This window comes from Medicago sativa, chromosome 5 (genome assembly GCF_051527215.1).
Source record: "Medicago sativa cultivar Bolivia chromosome 5, Bolivia_mono, whole genome shotgun sequence".
Lineage (NCBI taxonomy): Eukaryota > Viridiplantae > Streptophyta > Magnoliopsida > Fabales > Fabaceae > Medicago > Medicago sativa.
The window spans coordinates 67,748,285-67,766,025 of NC_140753.1; the positions used below are offsets into that span (position 1 = coordinate 67,748,285).

Genomic DNA, 17,741 nt, shown 5'->3' on the forward strand with positions numbered 1-17,741 from the left:
GTAACTTTCAAGTCTCCTTTAAGAAATTGATGTTGAAAGCTTCTCTCTAAATGCATCCAATTAAAAGTTGAATTGGACCATAACTTGGAGAACCATGGAAAAAAAATTCTTTGTCAAGGAGTCGGGGAAAAACTCGCTTTGAGTGCTTCGTCATTGTCAAATGTGTCCTATAATGAATGGTACAATCCATGTTTATTAATTTATGACCAAAATTGTATGTATATAAGATGTATATAATATTAGAGATAAGTTTGTTAAGAGTTGTTAATAGTTAATTAGTGAAGTTATTCATCATTGTTAGTTGTTATTTTCTTCTCCTTTTCATATGAACTTATATGTATAAATAGGGTCCATTATATTCATTGTAATTCAATTGATCAAATCGTCAATGATATTTGTTCATTAGAATTTCTATACTTTTCTCCCATTTATGAGTTGTCTAAAAAATTGTATAATGTACACCCTATTTAATTAAACTTTACTCTGCCTTTAAAATATGGTGAGATGAAAAGAAAAAAAAAATTGCTTGCAGCTATACGCATTGTTATGATTCAAATATAAGTAAAGTCAAGCCATCAAAGTGGAATCAACAACTTATTAGAGAAAAGGGACATGTGTCACTTGATCCAACAATTAAGGGATAATTCTAACAAGAAAATATTCTCTTAACCTTCTATAAAATGGAGCAATGGTTGACAAGAAGGACATGAAGAAAAATGATGAAAGTGTCTACTTCCTCCCTTTGGCATTCTTCGGAATGATTTCTTCTTCTTAGGCTTGTTCTATATCTATGTTACTTTAAGTATTTTCCCTTTAACAAATTGTTCTCATTATCCATACTTGTATTCTCAATCAATTGTTCTTTGTACTCATCGGTTGTGCTAAGTTCTGATCATTACACGCATCTCGTCCGCTCGATTAAGATCCGACAATTCATATTTTAAAGAAAACTATGATTATTTTTAAAATACCTGAAATATCAAACTTGAAATTTTGAAAGTTTGAATTGATCGGTCAACATTCACCGAAATACGTGCATTTGGATTGTGATTGCACACAATCCGGATCAAATGTATCTTAGGGTTCATGTTCTTACTTCAAAATTATCAAGCTTTAATGTCCTCTCTTTAGCTATAAAGTCCGAACTCACATTTCCATGGGACATGGGCTAGATATCTATATCCCTACCAATTGATTACCTTTTGCTCACAATTAAATTGTAATAATACTGGCAAACCTAAGCATGACCAATCCTTATAGTTACAAAAACTATAGTTATGAATCACTAAACACTTATCTAAGAAGAAAAAAAACATTATTTTAACAAACTTCATGAAAATTATTCTATGAAAAATATTACATAGAGTTCACACACACTGACCTCCAACGTCAACCATGAAGCATCGACACAAACATAGATATAATTAGACACTATTGACACCAGCTCCTACACAATAATATTTCTTTAACAAAACAAGAGGCCGGTATCAAACCTCCAATCTGAAGTGTCGATTCTATATAGATACCAACTCATGAGATCTTCATCTTGTAGCGAAAGGAAACCAACGTTCATGAAAAGAAGATTGATAAGAAATCATAAACAAAAGGAACACAAACAAGAGTGCCACTCCCCATGGAGATCCACCAGCTCTATGCAAAGATTCACTCTCCTCTGGCAAAGGTAAAGTGAACGATTCTCCACTTGAGAGACAATGAACAACAAGCAACAAGATTAGTGGCACAAGGGACAACAAAATCTTCAGCTGAATAAACTTGTCCTCGTACACGTACTCATAGTTTATGTACCATGAAAATGCTAACACAAAGAAAAGGATGAACATGAATAAACAAAGATGAACTGGGAAAGAAAAATATTCCCAGAAATAGCTATTGTTGTATCTTGCCATAGTTTCGAGGTTTATAGTGGCTTTGAATTAATCACACTTTATATTTTGAGGATGAAACTTTTTTTTCTCTACTATTGCTTCTTTGTTTTTTTTATTTATTTATTGTGAGGATGCGTCGAGATTATCATAGTAGTAAAGTGACAGTGTGATCAAAAGTTTAGGACAAATGGTGTTGTCCAATAGGATGATGCCACAATGGTGTTGAGGTCGACCAGAACGTGTGAATAAGAGAAAATCAAGGATGAAAAAAACAACTAGAATGCATTAGTTTAGGTTTGTGTCTGTGTGATACTAAAATATTGGGATCATATCATTGGGAAACCCGTGTCTTGCTTATTCGAAAGATGTCCCATATTTTCTATTTTCAAGCTATAATTTGGAGTCATGTCCCTTCATGTATTTAATAGTCTAAGTCTATGTTTGTTTACGTGGTGAAACTACAATAAACTTAGAAAAACATTAATTTTCCCTCTAAAATTGCATGAGTTAAATATTTACTTGTGAATAGGCAAAATGGATTTTGATTTTCAATGAGATTGATAGATTTGGAGTTTAGTTTAATAACAACAAGTGATATAGTTTACCGACTAATCATTAAGTGTTACAAAGGAACATGTGAAGTGTATAGTGTTTGAGTTTTGCTTAGTGGTTGGACCGAGCTATTGAATTAATATCCTAGTTAAGTAAGTTTGCGGTTCAGTTTAGTTTGATTCGCATGATAAAATAAAAACTATAAATCAAATCAAACGGTGTGATTGAGTAAAAAATTAAGCTGAACAAATCTAAACCAAACACAGTTTTTTAATGTTCTCAATTTGGATTGGTTCAATTTACGATTTTTGTTGAGTTGGTCTAGTTTGAACACTTGTAATAAATACACATACCCACTTACTTATTTTTCTCTCACAACTAAATCACTGTCACTAAAGTACCCAATACTAAGTTTTGGAAAATAATTACAATAATAAAGGAGTTATATTTAGGAACATTTTAAATCAAGGAAAGAGAGTTTGCCTAACTATGACAAATAGAAAGTGAATTAGATCTTTGTTACTTTCTTTTTCAAAATTAAAATTTTCAATATAATATATATTTTATATTGTACAGTAAAAAATATATAAAATATAATGTTTTACTAGTTGATTGCAAGGAAAATGAGTCATCGTCACGTATTGAGCTATTTAAGAGTTACATTTTGGCATATTTATCAACCGTGTGAAAACTATGTTTTAATAACTACCACAACTAGCAAGTGGCGAAGATGTTTGAAAATTTCTCTAATCAAATTCACAATTCTCATGTTTTTTTATTTGCAGAAAATTGATAATCATAGTATAGTTCTTTGTTCAATATGATTTATATGTCATAATATATATATTATAAGCTTAATGTCGATGCAACATATTCGATATAGGGTGATAAGTGAGGTATTGGTGTTGTGGTAAGTGATATTGAAAGTGTAGTCATTGCTCTAGTTGCTGATAAGTTTTTCTATTACGAGATCAGAGGTAGCATGAGCTTTATATGCAAAAGAATTTGTACTTCGCAGAAAACATGTCTTTTGTGAATCTTATATCAAAACCATATACTTCTAATGTGATCATAACGATGAACGTTCATCAACCATCTCCTATATATGACAGATATATTATTAATATTGTATTAATTTTAGTGTTCATTTTTACCATTTAAATTTTTTACATACTAAACATTTGATCAACTAAGATGTTAATCATTTAGTCAAATATGCTCTTCATAATTTAAAATAGATTGAAGAGACTCCACCTTAATATTTATCGATAGAGAGGCCGATTAAGCCACGTAGCCTATTATTGGCACTACTTATAGATAGAGATTCTACTATTAACATTTACAGGCGAAAAGTCCATTATATACATTTACAAATGGATAGCCCGTTCTTAAAAAAAAATAAAAATGGAGAGCCCGATAATTAAGTTAAGTAAGGGTGTAGTACTAATAATTGCCACTTAAATGAACTTTTTTTGTTGTAGTGACACGCAACTTTTCTTTTGATTGGTGTGAGCTCCCACTTGAGGAGGTGGGAGCTCCACATGAGGAGGAACACACCCACTAAAGCCTTGTTGGACACTGTCCTATAGTGCCACAATGCCTGGGCAAGATTTGAATAAAATTATGCTTTGTCTGCATTCTTCATAAAATACGTGATTTTAGGACAGATTTACTAAGTTAACATATTTATCATATAATAGTTGAAATGGGGATGGACACTATTGTAACCTGCCCAAAGGGTACTCATTGCCAGAGACCATTTCTGCTCATCCTTAACATCTTGTGCCCTCAAGGCACATGTTAAGATACCATCATAGAAATACACATATTAAAAGGCGTGCATTCAACTTCTTAAAAGTTGTTATATTGTGTTTTCCAATGCAAAATTGCTCTATTTAGGTTGCTTAACATGTGCCCTAAAGACATAAGTTAACATGACCCTATCATTATTAATCACAGTTTTTATACTGTTTATCTAAATCATATTATCCAACAAATCAATCTTTTCTCTACTCAACTAATTACTTAGGGAATTAATAGTAATTTCACGATTCTTATGTTCAGCAATACGTGATTTACCATTTTATTACTTGCAAAGATCCGATACACTTGTCAAGACGCTGCCACATATCACAATTATTGTCAATGTCATCTATCTATTGTTGAACACTAGTTAAAGTGACATATATGTGTTAGATCAATAATATAATTTTCTGGTGCTTATATATTTGATATATTTAGAAAGATGAATTGTCTTGAATTCAATTTCATATGCCTCTTACTCTGCCGACAGATCTAATTAATCAAGAAGAGGTTAGAGGCTACATAGCCAATATAAAGACGTCCAAAATACATGAAAGAAAATTAATACTTTGAATTCCAAATTCCAGCTTGAAGTAACACAAATATAGATGAAGATTAGAGTTGCGCAATAACAAAATTTAATGTATAATTTAACTATGTTTTGCTCTGCTTTAAAAAAAAATGTGAGACAAGAGGAAATTAATATACATGTATTATTGTTTTAATAGAACTTAGGTGAGTAAATCTCAAGACTTGCAAATGTACTTATAAATTATAAATTACTATATTAACAAAATATTACATATGGTTCAAATGATAGCCTTCAACGGCAACCTATGTCTCGGTTACGTAGACATCAATAATAATTTAAAAAACACAAATAATTTAATGTAGTTACATGTATCTGCATCACATTGTAATCATACATTACATGTCTAACGTATTCGTGACATTAACTTAGTTGATATAGACAATGCATAATATATGCAAGGTTCTGAGTTCAAACCTTGACCACCAAAAAAAAAAAAATTACATGTCTAACACGCTGACACACATTCAATCTAAAGTGTTTGTTCTACATAGACACCAACTCATTTGATACATTTTGAGAATAAGATCTTCTTCACCTAGTAACCAAAGGAAACCAACGTTCATGAAAAGAAGACTGATGAGCCATCATGAACAAAAGGAACACAAGCAACAGTGCAACTCCCCATGGAGACCCACCAGCTCTATGCAAAGACTCTCTCTCTTCTGGCAAAGGTAAAGTGAACGATCCTTCACTTGAGAGACAATGAACAACAAGCAACAATATTAGTGGCACAAGGGCCAACAAAATCTTCACTTGAATAAACATGTCCTCGTACATGTATTCATAGTTTATGTACCATGAAAATGTTAACACGACGAAAAGGATGATTGTGAAGAAACAAAGATGAATTGGGAAAGAGAAATATTCCCAAGAGAAGTAGCTATTGTTGTATCTCGCCATAGATATGGAAAATGGAAATGATTGTTAATGAAGAAAAGCTGTTTTAGATATAAAAATGATCTAAAGCTTCGAGAGGTTTCTAGGGACTTTTGATTTGAAGAGACTCTTTAGTCAAAAAAGTTATATAAGTTGGACATGTATGAGTGGATGAAGTTAAAAGTTATTATTCCTTTCTCATACCAACACATTCCTCTAGTTTGACACACGAAAAAACAACTTTCTAAGCTAATTTAATATTTATGTATCTGATTTTTATATACTAGACAGTATACATTAGTTATTCAATAAATATAAAATATTATTTTTTGTTTATAAACGTGGCCGTAGGATGTATATGTCATTTACTATTAATAGTGTTAAAAGCGGCAAAATTTTGTAAAAATCACTTTGGAAATTCTGTTAGAGGTCTTACAACCTCTAACAGATCACGTATTTTCTAGGTAATTTTTTTTATGGTTTGTTCACTTTATTGTTTTGTGGAACCTATAAAAGAACAAGGTGGTCATATATCAATGTAAGAGTTTTGAATGTTATTATCCATGGCGAATATTGGTTATGAGTGTGGACAATCAAGTACTAGGACAATTTCCTGCAATGTTATTTAACATTAATATTAGAAGTTGTTTATATGTTTGTATGTCTAAAACCAATGATACTGTGTTGCTGAAAGGAAGTCGTAATTGTAACTTCTGTTAATAGGCAGCATAAACTGATAAGAGGACTTATGATCCAATGGAATGAATTTTGTTTTATTTAATTATTTGGTTGAATTCTGTATGTCGTAAATATGTATACAACCTAGCTAAAATTATTTAGTAGCAAGGGAATGAATCTTTCTGTAATTGCTATTTAAAATTAATTAATTAGGGGATTGGGACTGACATAGTATGCACATTTAATTATGAATGATTTTTAATATATAATGAAATATAATTTTTCAAGGTAACGTTTTTCAGAAGGCCGTTTGGTTCCAAAAGGCTTAAATTGAACGTATCTTGGTATACCAGCCCCCTTTTTTTGGATATTAGAGTATTGCATTTACCGCACTTCGTGTATTGGGAAATCACTCAGTGTTGGTTATTATTTGTTTTTTTGTCTGCCATGTATATTGGTTTACCTTAAGTGCATTTTCATATATAATCTTCACTCATAATTATGCATTGCAGTTGTATATTGTGTCCAAAACTAAAGTGACGATTATGGTTGAGAAATACTTAGGCGTTATTCTCCTCTACCAAGAGTTGGACATGTGAATCTGTTTGACATGTGTTGTGCTTGAGAAATACTTAAGGCAGTGAACTAATAGGGAGAAAGGAATTGGATCATTTAGACTATAAATATTTTTTAGCTCATTTTCAAGAAGAAAAGTTTGTATCTCAATATCTAAAGAAACTATGATTGTAGAATAAGTGTCATGGAAATGAATTGTAAGTAATGACAGACCATTGAATTTGAGATTAGACCATTGAATTTGAGATTAGACATAATGCCTCTAGATTTTGACCATTGAACTTGATACATCATTGACTAGAAGGATTTCGACCATTTTAGTGGGTTTATTGCACCATTGTTGAAAACTAATTTGTGATGCATTTTGTTTTAGAAAATAATTGTCACAATTTAATTTAGTTTAGTTTTTGCTCTCTCCCTATATTTTATTTTAGTTTTTAGTTTTTGGTCTTTCTCTCTATGTGTATGTTTTAATTGATCTAACACATGGCGAATTTTGTTTCATTATCCACTGTACTGAAGGATAATAAAATAGATGAAGTGTTTTTGTATTTTTTTACGAAGGAGTGTTTTTTAATCAAGACCAAGGAAGAAACTTTCAGAAAATATATAAAACTAAAGTTTAAATGTATGTTTTCATGCATTCGTTCATGTTCGTGTGAGATATCTATACCACTATATAGCATTGCTCTTTTTCTTCCTTAGTTTCAAAATTAGAAATTCTTGTCATGACAGGAATTTCTAATTTTGAAATGGTGTTGTTGCAACAGTCTCATAGATTTCAATTTGGAATAAGATGGAAGCAATATTGTGAAGAGAAATGATATTTGTACAACCAATTTATGACAACTTTTGTGATAACTTTCTCTCTCATGCTCACATTATATTTTACTTTATCTTTCTATTGTTTTGGTTTTTGTGTCAATACCTGCTTTTTCTTTGTAAAACTATGGTTGTCAAATAAATCACCTAAAAGGTTGTTCAAATAACACATCTCTATTGTGAATTCTTTCTTGGTAGGCATGGGACCCATTGATGCTGGATGTAAAGCTTGACACCTGCATATTATGTATATGTGTAATTTATCATTGGCTCTATTTGCTAAACCCAAAAAAAGAGCTTTTAGCTTATAAGCTAATTTGACAAAAAAAGCACTGTTTGGTAACACAAAAGCTCTGCTTGGTACAACGAGCTTATAGCTTATTTAAGGAGCTTATAAGCTATTTTTCAGAAGCTACTTCAAGTAGCTTTTGAGCTTATAGCTTTTAGCTTCTCATTTTTTCTTCCATATTTACCCTTATTATTCAAAGCAAAAACTATCAGCTAATTTTACCAAACACTTCAACTAGCTTATTAGCTAAAAGCTATCAGCTAGCTTATTAGCTAAAAGCTATCAGTTAGCTTATCAGCTATCAGCTAATTTTACCAAACAGAGCCATTGTTGTTTTAGCATTTAGTGTATTCTTAGGTTTTTTTTTTTTAGGGATCCTATTTTGTTAGTATAGGTATTTTTGGAGTTTGTTATAGTGTTTCCTGCATAATAAAGATAATGTGCAAAACTTTTCTAATTTTGACATTAATAAAGTATTCTTTGTGGTTTTTGACTCTTTTATTTTCATATAACTTTGCTTTTGGAAAAGAAAAAAAAATGTTCTTTTACGTTGTAGTATTTTCTCTATCGAAGGAAATAAATATAACTTAACAATCATATAGAAGAGAGATGTGTTGTAAAAATTAGGAATAAATTATCTCTATAAAAGTAAGCATCATATAAATAAAAGTGTCAATTAAATATTAAAAAGAATAATTAAGGGAGATTTTAAGGAAACTTATTTGTTCTTGAAATTGCGGTGATTTGCAGTCGACATAATCGAAGTAAACAAACACAAAACTATGGAAGGAGATAACCTGCCAAACACTAATCCATTATATAACATGAGGCGTGACAAAGTCACTGTCCTTAAAGATTTATCCGCCTCATAAGCGCATATCCTCCCAGGATAACATGTTCTTCCCTGATATGAATCATATCAGAGGCGACAGAACAACTTGAATCTGATAAACACAGGAGGATGCAACCCACAATTAAAATATTTGGGAGGAGAGTAAAACTATGTTTTTGAGAGAAGAGTTTTTATTGTTGCTACTCATCATCAAAGGCTAGTCAAAGAAAAGCTTAAGGCCTGCTGCTTTTGTAAAGAGATTTTTTTCCAAGCAAGTAATGGCTTTGTCATGCAAAAATAAAGCCTTAATAATAGCTATTAAATTGTTAATGTTGAGAAGAAAATGTAACTGCCTTTGACCCAGTAAACCGAGTAAATTTGCTTAAATAATAATAAGTTAATTTCATTAACTTTTGAAATAAAATAAAACCTTAAAATTACAACAAGATGTTTCCCTAAAACAAAATTATATCAAAGAGAGGCAAAATATATCTGGCAATATCTGTGTTTTAACACTGTTAATTGAAGATATTGTTAACCAATAGATATGGTGAAGATACTAAAATAACGTCAAATGTGGTCTGTGAAGAAGTATTTCTCAATTTATGATTAAGTATGTTAATGTTAATACAATTGTATTCCACTTTTTATTTAACATCTAATTTTTTCCTTTTCTATGATATACTTTTATTCTTTATATTACAATCAAACGCACGGGTTGGCAAAATAGGTCGATAAGACCTATTGGTCTTTATTCTATGATATACATTTTCCTACGACAATATTTCTTCTGAGATCAAAAATTACTTATTGGTCTTTATTACAATCGATAGGACTCGTGCGGCGCACGCAGGGCCGTCTTAACAAATCCGTAGGCCCGGTTTTAGTTTTTAAAGGATGTAAAAAAAAATTAAATTTTAGGCCCCAAAAAAAACATTAAAGAAAATTATTACAAAAAATGCTCAAGCAAGACTTGAACCCATGACCACCCCCACTGAATCATGAATCAAAAAGCGGCCATGCCACTGATGCACTGCAATCCGTTTGATAATATCACCATTAATTAGTATATAACCAATATTTTCGTGCCTTGGAAACAAAAAAAATAATATTTTGGGCCCCAAAAAAATTGAGGCCCGGTGTCATAGCCCAGCCTCGACGGGCTATGGGCCGGCCCTGGGCGCACGGGTCGGCAATCTAGTTTCAACCACTAAGAAACCCCTTTGTTATTTCAGGATTGTTGCAAGTTTAAAGTTGTGAACATTAGAAAACAGAATTCCAACTATAACATGAAAACATAAGATGGTATATTCTAAATAGATAATTCAAATATTTTTTTTTACAAAGTTTAAATAGTTCAAAAACATCATGTTTCCATATAACATATTCTTTCTCTAACATAAAAAATGATACGGTTTCAAAACTGGTGTAAAAAACATTATTACTAGATGCTTTACATAAAACATTAATCTCGAATCTTGATGTTTCTTGATAAAGAATGAAGAATATGTTTCATCAAAATAACCAATTTTTCAAGTGTGTTAAATGCTAAGACATCCAAAAATAGAAAATTGTGAAACCTGATGACAATCAGCCATACTATATTTTTAGAGTTTTTTAATTAAGTTTTTAGTTTATTATTATTAGTAAAGTGTTTAATTTAGAGTCAATTCGAATAAATTCTAGTTTTTCATTTATTGAGTCAATTATATGTATTATTACTATTATTGTTGGCCACATGATCAAGCAAGAGCGAGGCATGATATTCTTTGAATGTTGGCTAGTAAAGAGGCTAAGAAGAAACATGAGATATTGGATGAAAAAAAAAAAGAATAAGTGGCTAGAGTCAGGGGATGAACGTTTTGGAACATAGAGAGCACCCATTACGGGATCATCACGTTTTGGGAATCAATGAATTGAAGGAAAGAGCAGCCACACAATGGAGAGAATAGCAATCTCTGGTTTTATTTTATTTTTATTATGTTGTTTAATTTTCTAAACATGCGTAGCTAGATTGGGCTTTTAGATGAATTTTGTAAACCGTCAAACTCTATTCTAATGCAATGATTCAAGAGTTAGGTTATGACATAGAAATTAATGCTGACATACACCCTTCAGCAGTTACAGTATCACATACGGAATTAGGGAGTTGTAACTCTAGAGGGTTCTGATTTAAGAGATTGAGCGGAATCAATTAGTTAATTTGTCGTGAAATTACAAGAATCATTGTAGAAGATAGATGCAATTTATCGAATAACGAGACAGAGAATTCGAAAGACATACTCATCTTCCCTTTAAATCTTAAACAAATTGCAAAAAGCATTAATAATAATGACTTTGCCGAATAGAAATTGAAACGGTCCATGTGGAGACGAATCTTATAAATTGTATTACTTCGATGCAATTTTAGTACACTTGCTAAAAATTTATTAAGTTTTTGGCTTCGTTGTCGGAGACTTTTGAATCGTTTAATTGAGACAATTTCATCATCATTTAAGATTTCTATCATTTATATTTTTGTCTATATGTTGTGACACCAATTTAAATTGACGAAGGAAATGATGGACAAAGACGAAGTTTGAGAATTATGATTATCTCGAGAGAGTTACATTAATTATGTGTGATGTAATAACATCAATCTTATAAATACTAATAATAGTTATTTCATGGTAAGACTACAAGGTCATTCATTATTTTATATTTCTTACAATATTAAGTATTGTGTTAGCATGTATACATCATACATGCGTCTAATTTTTCACGAAGGTTTTCCCCACGTTTGACTTGTTTCCTCAATTGTCTTTCTCTTTTCCACCACCTCCAATCTTTCTACCAATGAGAAAGCCTATGTTGTTTCCATCACTTTCCCCGTTTCCTTCATCGTTCCTTTTTGCATTATTGAGAAATTTTACAAAATTTCCACTACGGCCTCCACCATCGGGAAAGGTTTTATCGTTTCCACCGGTGCAAGCGTCATTGCTTGTGACTCCATCCTTCCAACGCACCCACCATCCATAGCAATTTAGCTCTTCATCTTCTATTTCAGCCACTGAAAAATAACCGAAACTTTTTATTAAATATTAAAAAAGGGAAAAAAAATGGTGTATACATGGCTACTATTTATATATAAAATGGGGTATACATGGCTCTTTTTCTTCATAAGACTCATTTGCCACAACAGAGATAAGAATAAAGGCATAAAAGCACAATAAAATAATCAAATTGGTTTTCATCGTAGTTACAACTAAGAGTTTCTTATGAAATATGATTTCAATCGACACTTATTTATAATGACCATGGGGCAAGATTGATATGAGAAGAATAAAGATCTTGATTAGATAAAATATAGCGTACAATAAAAAAAATAATGACCATAGGGGAAAATTGGTTAATTAATTGTGAGGATAATGGCTATTGAAACCATTGAAGAGTTACATTTGTACATTTTTGTTACCCGAGGTAAATAGGTTTTTTAAAGCATGACAACTAAAAAATGATTATGATGTTTGATAATTTCTTTAATGAAAATCATAGTTCCTTTTTTTTTTGTTTGTAAAAAATGATAATCATAGTCAAGAACAAATCGTTCTTTGTTCCATATCATCTATATCGAGCCATAATATTAATTTCGTTAATATGCATATGTATCGATTTATGTCCATAGCTTTCTGACATCCCAACTATATTGCCTGCCACCCCAAAAATCTTACAATCAATTCCATTAGCTCAAAATATTTATGGATATTAAAAAAGAAAACAAAAGCAAGGGAAATGGGTTTATTGTGATATGTTATATTCAAGACTATAATATTCTATCAATATAATAAAAGGAAAATACCCTAGAAAAATCATATATATTATTTTCTCAATTTTTTACACATCTTTTTTTTTTTTAGGTAAAAATTGTCAATTTCTTTCCAAATCAAATAATAAAATCTAACATTTATTGTCTAAGTCATATTTGTAAGAACCAAGTTGGTTCATATACAACATCTATCTTTGATGTTTTCATGATAATGAAAATAGGGTATATGAACCAACAATTTCTAATATATGTTGTCTGTTTTATTAATTGTGTGGGTTACACATCCAATCAATAAGCAACTGAGATAAGATCATCTGTAATAACTAGAAATAATAATGTGATATATATCAAGGGTAGAACACATAATGTGTCACTAGAAATGATTGTCTTGTTCATACTAAGTATGAAATAAAGTAATAAACAACATAAGTACTTTCTATCAAAGAAAGAAACCATGTTATGAGTGAACAAAGGTCGTTAAGGGGAAATACTTCCATGACATAGTTTTGGTGCCATTGGTGCCATTGGGGAAATCCTAGCCATTGATGTGTGTGGGGATGTGTGTGTGATGTGTGTGTGTGTTGTGGAGATGCAAGCTATGGCACCAAAGTGCTACTCGTTGTTAAGAGTTTGTTATGGGATTGCTTGCTTCTGAAGTAACCAAGTGTAACAAACTATATTGAAAAGCAGAAACACTTTCTTTTAAAAACCTCACCTTTGTTCCAACAAATTCTATATTCTGAGGAAAAAAAAAAACTTGAACAATTTAAGCTTGGATGAAATTGTGTTAGATGAGAGTGATTAGAACTTGTTGTAAATCAATCAAGTACGCATCAATATAATCAACTTTCGAAGGGTTATTATTTAGTTGGAGTGATATAGAATTTAAATTGTACATTCTCTATGAAGAGAGTTAAAATGCGAAAAAATTACTTAGCACTCGCTTCAAACACGAACTCAACCTTTCGTAATTTGGCATATTGGTTGCAACCACCTATGTTTAAAGGTCGTTCTTGCCATATAAGTAAATACTTTGTTCCTCAACAAGGCTCCAACCATGAGTGTTGATAAGAATAGAAGGTTTCTAGTAGAGCCTAGATAGGCGGAGGAACATTACTTATATAGCCTAGAGAGACAGAAGAATAATACTCAAACAACCTGAGTAAAGAATAATGACTAGAGAGGCAAGAACAATACTTAACTCAAGAAACATGTTGCTAAATCTTAAGGAATCTTGAATTTGTGATTTTGGTTGTTTGCTGTGTTATTATTGTTGTGAATTCGGTCGATTCCAAACCTCACATCAATGAAATTTAGATTCGTGGAGCAAGTATTAATGACAACCAATAACCAAAAGAAAATAATCACAAGCAACAACAACAATCTAGATTCAATCTAGAAATCAAGTGCATAGCAAAACCACAATCTAACCTAAGAATAAACAAGATAAAGAGAGTATAGGAAAGATAACAACACCAAGAAATGTTTACCCAGTTCGCTCCAACATGACCTACTCTGGGGGAGCGATTGATCTCTCAAATCCACTATCAATGAGTTCTTACAAAGAGATACAAAAAATGTTACAAGTAATTAGCTTCAACAAGCTCACAAAGAACAAACCCTAATTTCTACCCTTTTCCCAATCTCATAAATGAACAAGACACTCAATGATTTTCACTCACCCAAGGTGTTTACAAATGTTCCCCAACTCTAGAATCTAACCCCTAAAAGAGAACCAACCCTTAGCCTTTGATTTCCTAATGATCTTCTCTTTTGGTTTCACAAGACTTTCCCAAGTTTCTCACAATTGACTCTTCACTCATGTGTTTCCTGTAACACCCTATTTCTATTAAGCGGTAAAACGCGCGAATACATCAGAAATATTCTAGAAATAGATGCTACGTCTCAAAACAAACCCAACAATATCATGCATATATATAATATCTCAACGATCACAGCGGAATTCAAATCATAAACTTCAACATATACATGCCATGGTCAATAAATCCTCAAATGAAAATACTCCAAGTCCGACAAGTGGACAATAGCAACAACATAACAACAGAATCCAAACAACAACTAGACGCTAATCCTAATCAGAGCCTAGATACTACGACACTGACACGACAACGGAGAAAGCTCCCGTCGTCCAAACATCCCACAAGCAAACTCACCAAGCATCTAGTCCTGCACAACGTCTACCCATCCATACAGACAGGTAGGCGGTCGAAACCACTGGGGGTAAGTATTACATTAATCATAATCAAATTATAACAGACAGATGTATAATTGTAAAAGAGTTCACAAGTATTTGCATGCATGTTCAACATCAATCATTCAATCATACAAGCAATACAAGTACACACTTACCACCCATCATTAACAACCTCAAAAACAACCATCTGACAATTCAATTTATGCAATGCGCCTAGACTTGACACATATATGCATGTGGTACCAATTCAACAACAATGGATGCAACAAAAACATCCAAGTAAGAGTACACCTCCTCTTACTATGTAAAAGTACACCTCCTTTTACATTTCAACAACAACAACAACATGATATGATGCATGGACATATAGCAATGACTCGATAATGCACAACTCCAACATAACAACTATCAAAACAATGTAAAAGTACACCTCCTTTTACATTTCAACAACTCAACAACATTGCATTATCAAGAATCATGCCCATACATTCAACAATCATAGCTCACATAAGGTTCATCAACGTTCATCATCATCAATTTACAATTCGTTTCCATTTACATCACATAAATCAAGTAAAATGGAATAGCACAACAATTTATGATAAGCATCATTCTCAACCTTCCACAATTATTCAAACACAATTATTTAATCATATGTGACCATTCACAAAAGATTCATAAGACTTTAGTCCTTCAAGATTCATTTCTACTAAGTTCGTCTCCAAAAGTCACCTTTTAAAAATAATAGAATTTATGAACCAAAACCAACTCTACAAGCTCAATTGCCTATGCCATGTATTCTCACAAGTCGCTTATAGGTGCAGTAGAGGATACATAAGCATTTCATCGGCCAAGAACAACGAATTCAAGAAAAACCCAAAGTTCGTCTCACTCTTCACTTTTTCCCAAAATTTTCCATTTTCAAAACAAAACAAGTTCAAACTTGATAGAACCAATCACATCCATTTTTAAAAATCATATAAACAATATACAACTCTAATCCCACTTCAATATCCGGAGAAAACAAGTTTTTGGAAAAATTGACGTTTGGACCGTTTTCACAAAAGTTAGACGATTTTCATAATTTCAAGTCCAAACCAACTCAAATCTTGTTCCAGTAGGATTAAAGGTGTAAACAGGTGTTAATTAAGTCCAAAGAAACATTTTAGAAGTATTAGATTGGTCCCCAAAAGCTCAAACGAACAAAACAGAAAAGCTGTTTTCTGGCAATTTCGCTATTAGCGAAATCTGAGCTATTAGCGAAATTCTTCTGACAATTTCGCTATTAGCGAAATTTTCGCCAACAGCGAAAAAAGTCCAGAGAGTTTCGCTATTAGCGAAATTCTGGCGAATTTCTTCAGCTGTTACGGGTTTTCACACCATTTTCACCCAAAATCCCATTTTTCAATTCCCCAACTCCCAAATCACGTTCCAGAAAATGTTTATGGGTCAAAATAGGTTCAATACACTTAAACAAACATAAATCATGCACTAGAAACAACAATATGGCTCATTTCATCAAAATTATGAATTTTCTCAAAAACACCCACATAACCACAAATCTCCTCATGAATCCATAAATAACGATTCCAGTCACACCAATTTGATTCTAACAGTTCAACAATCATCAACAACAACTAGTGGACACAACTTCATGCACAATTCAACATCACAACTTCATTTTTCATCAATTTTGCTCAAGAACACAAAACACCAACAACTATGCATTTAAACATGTTAATTCACATACTAACATGTAATTATCATACAAATCATGTTCTCTATCATAACAACAACAATTATGCACGAATTCAGAACAAATGGATTCAAATTATCAATTCCATAAAAATGGGTTCAAATGAAAAATGATGAAATTATGATCAAAAACTAACCCCCTTACCTCTAACACCAAGAATCCTTAATTCAAGCCTCAATTAGCTCCTAGGTGTTGAATCCACTCTTCTAGCTCTAGCCCTTGCTCTTGTTGTGGTCTCTAGCCTCTACCTCTTCTCTTCCCAAATGAAATGAAATGAATAATGTTGTGAAACCTAATTTTCACCCACAACTAGAGTTTATATATGTGCTCTCATCAATTGGGCTTAACTCTCAACCTTAATGGGCCTAACCCATTTCTATTCTAACACCCAAAATGTCACTACTCACTTAACGGTAAATTAGAACACTAACTGTCACTTACCGGTAAATAAAATAATTACTACATTCTCTCTAGTAACTTGGTAAAATAATATTCTTACTAACACTCAAAAATAATCCTCAACCAAAATTACAAAATTACCCCTACTCTCAAGATGACCAAAATGCCCCTAAGACCAAAATGACTAAAATACCCTTTTTCACCGAATACTACAATCCCCAATCAAAAATACACACAAAAGCAAATAATCACATAATAGCACACACAACACACATAAATAATTAATAAAATAAAACTAGCGAAAATCGGGCTGTTACATTTCCCAACCCCATGAATCTCTCCCCAAAAGGCACCAACCCTTTCCTAAGAGCCCCCTCTTTTGGTTCTCCAAGATTCACATCTTGAAGCTTTGAACCTCACCCAAAGACCCTCAACCTTTAGTATCTAAATACCCTAAAAGTTCCCTCCTTTGGTTTCCATGAGATTCACCCAGCTTGCTTCAACAAATGGGTCATGAAGTGCTTAAATAGTGTTCAGGATCACGTAGAATCGTACTGCGATTTCTTCCATCGTACTACGTTGGAGCAGGTAACAGTGCAGTATTATGCCTTATCCATCAAAATCGTACTACGATTTCTCCCATCGTGCTACGATTTTTCC

At 32.1% G+C, this 17,741-nt stretch overlaps 2 protein-coding genes and 1 long non-coding RNA gene across 3 annotated transcripts; all 3 read right to left on the bottom strand.

Annotated features, from left to right (window-relative positions):
• Positions 1-5,008: 5,008 nt before the first annotated feature.
• LOC146924302 (uncharacterized) lies at positions 5,009-5,784 on the bottom strand. Its single transcript, XM_085710935.1, has one exon. The coding sequence runs from the start codon at positions 5,731-5,733 to the stop codon at positions 5,365-5,367; it is 369 nt and encodes a 122-aa protein (XP_085567061.1). The 5' UTR covers positions 5,734-5,784; the 3' UTR covers positions 5,009-5,364.
• Positions 5,785-11,465: 5,681 nt separating this feature from the next.
• LOC146924303 (uncharacterized) lies at positions 11,466-12,205 on the bottom strand. Its single transcript, XM_085709339.1, has 2 exons — positions 12,049-12,205; positions 11,466-11,955 (listed from the first exon to the last, which is right to left on the bottom strand). The coding sequence occupies exons 1-2, from the start codon at positions 12,137-12,139 to the stop codon at positions 11,699-11,701; spliced, it is 348 nt and encodes a 115-aa protein (XP_085565465.1). The 5' UTR covers positions 12,140-12,205; the 3' UTR covers positions 11,466-11,698.
• A 2,405-nt stretch (positions 12,206-14,610) lies between these two features.
• Positions 14,611-16,976, bottom strand: LOC146924304 (uncharacterized). Its single transcript, XR_015010967.1, has 2 exons — positions 16,827-16,976; positions 14,611-14,909 (listed from the first exon to the last, which is right to left on the bottom strand). It is a non-coding gene; the product is annotated as an uncharacterized LOC146924304 (long non-coding RNA).
• Between the last annotated feature and the right edge of the window lie 765 nt (positions 16,977-17,741).

What these genes read in the sequence shown, in the direction of transcription:
- LOC146924302 (XM_085710935.1), bottom strand. Translation starts at nt 5,733, where the DNA reads ATGGCGAGATACAACAATAGCTACTTCTCTTGGGAATATTTCTCTTTC.
- LOC146924303 (XM_085709339.1), bottom strand. Translation starts at nt 12,139, where the DNA reads ATGAAAACCAATTTGATTATTTTATTGTGCTTTTATGCCTTTATTCTT. An exon ending in TTATGAAGAAAAAGAGCCAT is followed by an intron (nt 11,956 to 12,048) that starts GTATACCCCATT and finishes GTTATTTTTCAG; the next exon opens with TGGCTGAAATAGAAGATGAA.